Source organism: Fonticula alba (genome assembly GCF_000388065.1).
Source record: "Fonticula alba strain ATCC 38817 unplaced genomic scaffold supercont2.11, whole genome shotgun sequence".
NCBI lineage: Eukaryota > Rotosphaerida > Fonticulaceae > Fonticula > Fonticula alba.
The window spans coordinates 209,817-217,063 of record NW_009242981.1 but is presented as its reverse complement, the minus strand read 5'-3'; the positions used below and the strand labels follow the sequence as shown (position 1 = coordinate 217,063).

The 7,247-nt window shown below is 73.1% G+C and overlaps 2 protein-coding genes across 2 annotated transcripts in view; one reads left to right on the top strand and one right to left on the bottom strand.

Moving 5' to 3' along the window:
- Positions 1–5,023, top strand: H696_05456 (hypothetical protein). The gene is made up of 6 exons (XM_009499282.1): positions 1–57; positions 183–908; positions 1,075–1,413; positions 1,652–3,446; positions 3,583–3,745; positions 3,903–5,023. The coding sequence occupies exons 2-6, from the start codon at positions 745–747 to the stop codon at positions 4,976–4,978; spliced, it is 3,537 nt and encodes a 1,178-aa protein (XP_009497557.1). The 5' UTR covers positions 1–57; positions 183–744; the 3' UTR covers positions 4,979–5,023.
- Positions 5,024–5,333: 310 nt separating this feature from the next.
- Positions 5,334–7,247, bottom strand: part of H696_05455 (hypothetical protein) — a gene marked incomplete at both ends in the record, with an annotated part of 4,362 nt that continues 2,448 nt past the window's right edge. The window contains one exon of the mRNA XM_009499281.1: positions 5,334–7,215. Coding sequence (XP_009497556.1) covers positions 5,334–7,215 — 1,882 coding nt within the window. The remainder of the gene's footprint in view (positions 7,216–7,247) is intronic.

Genomic DNA, 7,247 nt, shown 5'->3' with positions numbered 1-7,247 from the left:
GGCCCGCCGTGCGCGCGCGGAGCAGCTCCGCCGCTGGCACGTCGAGCAGGGGAGATGGTGCGCCCCGCCGTGCTCACCCGCGCACGCGAAGGCCCGCCCCCCACGGCCCCACTGACCCGCAGAGCCGCCCGTCTCCCCTGTCGCCCCCCCCGCCCCTCCGCCCCCCCCCCCGCTGCACACAGGGAACTCACTCCCCCGGAGCGAGCGCGCCGGGCCAAGCACCCCTTTCTAAACCAGCCGCCGGTGCCGTCGCACCCCTTGCCGATCGTGACCCCGCCGCTGGCGTCGGCCGGCGGGGCCGGGCACCTTGGCGGGCACATCATCCTCAACCAGGAGCAGGTGACCTTCGACGCGGCGCAAGAGGCCGCCGCCGCCGTGGTCACCCCGTACAACCTCCATGAGGTGGTCCAGTCGCTGCGGCTGTCGGACCCGGTCCTGTGCCCGCCGCCACCGCCGCTGTCGGATCTGTCCAACGGCCCGATCGAGGTGCCGGCCGACCCGGCGGCGACGGCGGCGGCGGCCGCCGAGCCGGATGGCGATGCGCCGTCGGCGGCGACCGCCGCCACGGCCACGGCCACGGCCGCCGCCCCGCGCAAGCGCTTTCGCCGGCCGGTCTTCGCCCCGGCGGTCCTCCTCCGGGACGCGGTTTCGCGCAATGACACGGCCGAGGCGGCGCGTTTGCTGGCAGCCGGGCTGGTGAGCCCGGCCGAGGCGCGCGACCACTTGCGCGTCGGCCTCCTGCACATGGCCGCGGCCAATGACAATGCGGCCCTCTGCTGGCTGCTGCTGATGGCGGCTCGTCGCGATGCGGCTGCCGCGGCCACCGGACGCCGGGTCAGCCCCGGGCTCGGGGTGGCCCCGATCGACCGGGCCTACTCGGCCGGGGAGTGGAGCCTCCCGGCACCGCCGTGCGTTGCGCGCCTTTGTCCTTTCCCCGCGTCCCTCCCTCCGCCCTGTCTCCCGTGCCCTTCTCCTTTGCCCTTCCGCGCCAGCTCCTGCCCCCCTGGGAGGAGGGACAGGGGAGCCGCCGCCTTCCCGATGCTGACCCGGCTTCGCTGCCCGCCGTGCCCACAGCCACTCCTTCACCGCGGATAGCGACTATGTCGACGCCCAGGATGTCGACGGGTGGACGCCCCTGCATGTGGCCATCTTCTGGGGGGCATCGCGCGCGGCGGCCGTCCTCCTGGCGCACGGGGCGTCCTTGCTGAAGACCAATTCCGACAATGACACGGCCCTCGACCTGGCCGAGAGCGACAGCAAGCTGTCGCTGGCCCTGCAACGCGTCTTCCGCCAGCGGGGCCACACCTCGGCCGACCTGGATTCCGCCCGTAATGCCGAATACCAGCGCCTGTCGCACGAGATCGACCTGCTGGAGACCTTCCCCGACCGTCTGCACCTCATCGACCGGGTCATGTACGTATGGGCCGCTGCTGCCGCCCCAGTCGTGTCGGGGGCGCCCTGGCCGGGGGTGTTTTGCCATGTGCCCTGCTCGCTCTTCACCACGGGGGGCCTTCCTTCGCTCCTCTCTCTCTCTCTCTCTCTCTCTCTCTCTTTGTCTCTCCGAGCTCGTGTATGGGGGTTTGTGCTGACTCGCTGGCGCATGTCCAACTTCCCCCCCACCCCCCCCCGCCCCCCCCACCCACCGTCGCAGCCCGGATTGCCCGGGGTACGGCACCCTGCTGCACATCGCCGCCTGCAAGGGCTACGTCGACCTGGCCAAGCGCCTGCTGGATCTGGGCGCCAGCCCCAATGCCCAGGCCTTGCTGCCGGTGCCCCGGCGAAAGGTCGGCCTCTTTGGGCACTATGCCCTGGTGCCGTTCCTGGTGCCGGATGCCCTGGCATCGGTGGCCGCCGCCGCCGGGGAGGCCATCTTCCTGACAAGCGACCCGGCGGCCGGGGTGCCCGACGCCCTGGCCGCGGTGATGGCCGGCTCGGCGTCCCCCGCGGCCGGCCCCGGGACGCCGGGCGCCCTGTCGCACAGCTCCAGCTCGGACCTGAAGTCCTCCGGGTCGGATCTGAAGTCCTCCGGGTCGGGCATGGACTCGGGGTCGGATTCCGACGGGTCGGACCTGGACCCGGATCGCACGATCGACAGCACGCCGGCCGATGATGAGGACCCCGGGCGCACGCTCTTCAATGATGATGACGATGGTGCTGGGGCAGCGGGCGCCCCTGTGGCCGGCACGACGGCGGCCCCGGCCCCGGCCCCGGCCCCGAGCAATGCCGCTGGCCCCGGCCCTGGGGCGGAGGACGCCGCATGTCTCGCCGGGTCGCCGCCGGCCCCCGCCAGCGTGGGCGCCACCGGCGACGAGGTGATCCTGGTGGGCGATGCCTGGACGCCGGCGCACGCGGCGGCCTTCTGGAACCAGCCGGACATCCTGGAGCTTCTGGCGCGGCATGGGGCGCATTTGATCATCGAAAATGTGGACGAGATCTGGCCCGCCCCGCAGCCGAGCTTCTCCTTCGACCAGCTGCTGGCCCTGAAGGAGGGCGAGTGCCCGCCGATCTACCACCCGCCCCCGCCGCCGGGGCTCACGCGCACCGCCCTCTCGGCCTTCCACTATGCCAGCAACCGGGCGGACTTGCAGAAGCTCATCCGCGAGTGGCATCACGCCCAGCGGGGCGAGGCCATGTGGGCCTCCGGTGCCGGGTTCGACGATGGGGACTTGCTCTTTGATGGGGGCCTGGCCGGGGGGGCCGGCGCCGGCCGGGGGGAAGATGCCCTGGCCGGTGGCGGTGCCCCGGGCGCAGCAGGAGCCGCAGCAGGCCACTTCGGCGTCGGCAGCAGCACCGCCTGGCCGGAGGGCATGGTCTCCGGGGCCGAGCATCCGGGGTCGCTCTTTGCGGCCCCCGGCGCGGGTGGCCAGTCGGGCTTCGGCCTGGTGGCCGGCCCCGGGGCCGAGCATCTGCCCCATCACTCGCAGCATCACGCGCACCCCTTCCATCAGGACCCCTCCTCGGGGCAGGCGATGCTCTATGCCCTGGATCATGGGGCTGGCAGTGGCGGCGGCGGCGGCGGCGGCGGCGGCCCCAGCATGGCGCACTCGCATCTGACGCACTCCCACGGGCCGGGGCTGGCGAGCAGTCCCCTGGCGGCCGGGGCGCCGGGGTCGCCGCGCGGCGGTTCGGCCGATGCCCATGGCAGCGGGGCCATCGCGTCCGCGGCCGACCGGTCCAGCCACTCGGGCCTGGCCAATGACACTGGCCCCCCGTCCTCGCATCATCACCATTCCTCCCCCCCCTCGGCCGGTGGTGGCGGTGGCGGGCCCACAAGCGGCGGCCCGGGCAGCGGCTCGCCCTGGTCTTCCTCGCCGTCGCTGCTGTTCCTGGAGGTCACGGGCGAAGCGCAGGCGGCCGGGCTTCCGGCCAACGGCGGCGGCAAGGGCTCCCCTTCCTCCTGCGCTCCCTTCTCGGGCTCCTTCTCCGGCAGCCCGCTGTTTCACACCGTGCGTGTCTTCATCTGCTCGGGTGTTCACTTGCCCTCTCTCTCTCTCTCTCTCTCTCTCTCTCTCTCTCCTCTTTCCCCCTCCTGATTGTCCATGCTGACCTCCTCCTCTGCTCGGGATCTTCCACGGCTCGCAGATTCTCTTCGCCCTGCGGCTCTTCGGGCTGCTGGTGTTCATCAGTTGCTTCACCATCGGTGTCTGTGTGGCCACTCTGCACTTCGTCGGGCCGTGTGCCATCCCTGGCTTGTCGCCGCTGGCCGGCGTGCATCCTTCCGAGTGCGGTGTTCTGCTGAGCACTCGTGCGTACACCCGCGCCCCCGGCGCAGCCGTGCTTGGTTTTGCCTCGCATGCGCTCCTTCCACCCGTGTCTGGGCGTCGCCTTTCGCCCTCTCCCCGGCCCCTCTAACATGTGCATTTGCGGTCCCCCCCCCCCCCCCCCTTCCCCCCGACGCACAGCCTGCCAAAACAACCTCTCCTGCCAGCCGTGCGCCATCCAGTCCGGGTGCACGTGGTGCTCGGAGTTCGAGGTCCTCGAGACCTCCGAGATGTCGCTGACGCTCGGGCGGCCGGACGACCCCGGCTCCGGCGCCGAGCTTGCTCGGTACAACCCCCACCAATTCCGGACAAGCATCTGCCTGGAAGCCAATGAGTGGGGCAAGCCGGCCAAGCTGTGCTTCTACTCGCGCACGCCGCCCGCCGAGGGGGGCTCCAGTGGCGGCAGCTCGTCGGCGCATTCCGCCTCCGCGAACCCCATCTATGGTGGTGGTGGTGGCAGCGGCAGTGGCAGTGCGGCCATCATCATGGTCGACCCCCTGGCCGGGGCACTGAGTCTCGAGCAGGCCCTGGCCACGCAGTACACCGGCACCCTGTACCACATGTGCGGGCGGTGCCTGTCCTACAGCCATGGCCAGTGCAATGTCTCCACGCAGGTGCTCTACATCGGCGGGTCGCTGCTACTGGCCACCGCGGTGTTGCTGATGGCTGTGGCGTCGATTGTCTGCCTGCGCTGGCATCGGCAGCGCCTCGGCCTGCTCCGGTCTGGCGGCGGCCGGGGGGACCTCCTCCAGGCCGGCGGCGCCCTGCACAAGGCCGGCTCCTCGGTGTCCGGTCGGCGGTCGCCCAGCAGCAGCAGCAGCAGCGGCGGCGGCGGCGGCGGGGGCCTGCCCCATGGCATGGCATCCACTGACGGCGGCCGGGCCTCCTCCTCATTGCCCGGCGCCGCCCGGTCGCACCACCCCGCCGGCGCCTTCGAGATGGATGAGCTCCCGCCATCGCGACCGGCCCCAGGTCCACCATCCCATAGACCGGACCCCGCGGCCGGGGTTGCCGGCGGGGGCGGGCCCGGGGGCGGCTGGCCCTCGCCCTCCCCCTCGCCGTCGATCTATGCGGCGTCCATCCAGTCCGGCTCGTCCAGCCAGTCGTCCTCCATCAACACCATGTCATCTGGCGGGTCCTCCTCGTCGGTGTCCTCCACCGGCAGCCACGACCTCCTGCTGGCCAAGCAGCACTTTGCGGACCCCGGCGCCAAGTAGACCCCCGGGTTCCTGCTGCGTGTGTGTCTCGTTCTCCCCCCCCCCCCCCCCCCTCCCTCTCTGCGATGCGTGTGTGTGTGTGTGTGTGTGTGTGTGTGTGTATGTATGTGTACACCTCTTGCCTCGACTCCCCGGTCGTGCCGCCCCCCTCCCTCCTGTCCTTGTATATCTCCCCCCCCCCCCCCGCCCTTCTCGTGTGTTGCCTGCCTTCTTCACCAACACTGTCCTTGTTCTCCGTGTTCTGTGGTGTGTATGTGGTTCTTTGCGCGTCTCTCCGATACCATGTGTGTGGGGGGGGTTCTTTCTTGTGCATTATCACATGCGCCAGAGGGCGGGATGGAGTCAGGGCCTCGTGTCAGGGCAGGCGCTCCTCCACGAGCACCGTGCACACCAGCAGGGGCCGGTGGCCGGCCGGCAGCGCATCAGGCACATGGCGGTCCGCCTGGGCAGGGGGGTCCGAAAGGCGGAGCCAAGCGGGCGCGCCGTCAGCCAGCAGGTGGATCTGGCTGGCCACCGCACGGGTGCCGTGCTCCAGCGGCGACCCGCCGAGGCCGGCGGCCCAGGCGCCCTCCTCCTCCAGGGGAAGGCCCTCCCTGGCCAGGTGCCAGGTAGAGTCGATGACCGACAGCCGGTCCGCGGCGGCCAGATGGCCGAAGGCCCGGGCCACAGCGCGCAGGGCGTCTTCCAGGCTCGGCAGCGCCGGGCCCTCGGCGGCCAGCGACAGCACAACGCTCGACGGGCCGCGGTGAAGCCAGAGACCGGCGCCGGCCGGCAGGAGCCGCTGCCCGTCGTCGGCCGGGGACCAAGTCGGGCTGGCAGCCGGGGGCCCGGCCGGCAGGCCGGCAAACACCGGGTGGCAGGCGTCCAGGAAGTCGGCCCCGGCCCCGGCGCACACAACGGCCGGCGGGGCGGCGATGCCCCGGTCGGCGAAGGCCCCGGTCCAGATGGCCCGGCAGAGGGCAGCCTGCGTGTCGGTCAGCAGCCCGGCCAGGTGGAAGGCCGTCCCGGCCAGGAGGTGGCCGAAGCTCCGGCCCGGGGGGGCCGGGGCGTCCTCGTCCTCCTCGTCCTGGTCATAGGCCGACGAGTCGCCGCCCGGGCGGTCGGGGGAATGGCTGCCCGGGAGCAGGGCATGGGCCAGGGCATGCGCGCAGCCAGCCGCATGGGCGGCCAACACCTGGGAGGTGGCCGGCCAGCAGGCGAAGTCCGCGCACACCGGCGTCCGCCGGGCAAAGGCCCCAGGCCACAGGTCACATAGGCGGTCAGCCAGCAGGGCCGCATGCCGGGCGACCAGGGCGAAGCGGAACCCCGGGCAGTGGCATGCGGCCGGCTGGCCGGTGTGCGGCAGCCGGGCCTCCAAGGCCGAGGCCACGGCCAGCCCCCGGGCCCCGGGCCCGGACTCAGGCCCGACCGAGGTGTCCGGGCGAATGACCGACGCCAGGGAGGCCCCGGCCGGGGCCGGCGGCAGCCAGTAGGAGAGGCTCCCAGCCGACAGGGCATCACGACTGACCGACCGATCGGTCACCAGCAGAACATGCAGGCCGAACACCGGGCCGGCATCCGGGCCGAGCCCGGCCAGCGGCATCGGCGGCAGGAAGCCCACCGCCGGGGGGGAGGGGCTTCCGGGGATGGCTGCCACCAGGCGCGTGACATCGCGGTGGAAGGCCTGCCGAGCGGCCGAGCAGGCGGAGCCCCCCTCCGGGAGCCAGGTGTGCAGGGTCCAGCGAGCCGAGTGGGCCAGGTCAAGCCCGGCCTCGGCCAGGAGGGCGGCGGCGCGGGCCACCAGGCGCTCGGCGGCCGACTCGCCGGCGGGCCCGGCCCCCGGGACGGGGCCCGAGTCCAGGCCGGTGGCCACGGCGAAGCCCCGGCCGCGGATGACGCGCGGGCTTGAGCTGGCCAGCCAGGCTGGCAGGGCCGCCACCCCGGGGGAGGGCCACGCGGCCGGGGCGCAGGCCGGCGCTTCGGACGGCCGGTCCCGCAGGGCCACCGCCCCAAGCCCCGGCCCGGGCAGGGCACAGAGGTACCCGAGCTCGGCCGCGATGGCCGGGCACGCGGCCGCGGTGGCCGGGTCGGCGAGTGGCCAGTGCGGGCTGGCCGGGCGCTGCAGGACCCCGGGCCCGGGGGCCTGGTCGGCCGCCGGCCAGAAGGTGCCCTGCTCCTTGGGCTCGGTGTGGGCGCGCAAGATGCGCAGGTGTGCGACATCCGGGTTGCCATCGTCATACTCGACGGCCGTCTCGGCACTGAAGCGACGAGCGGAGGGGGGGGGGGGGGC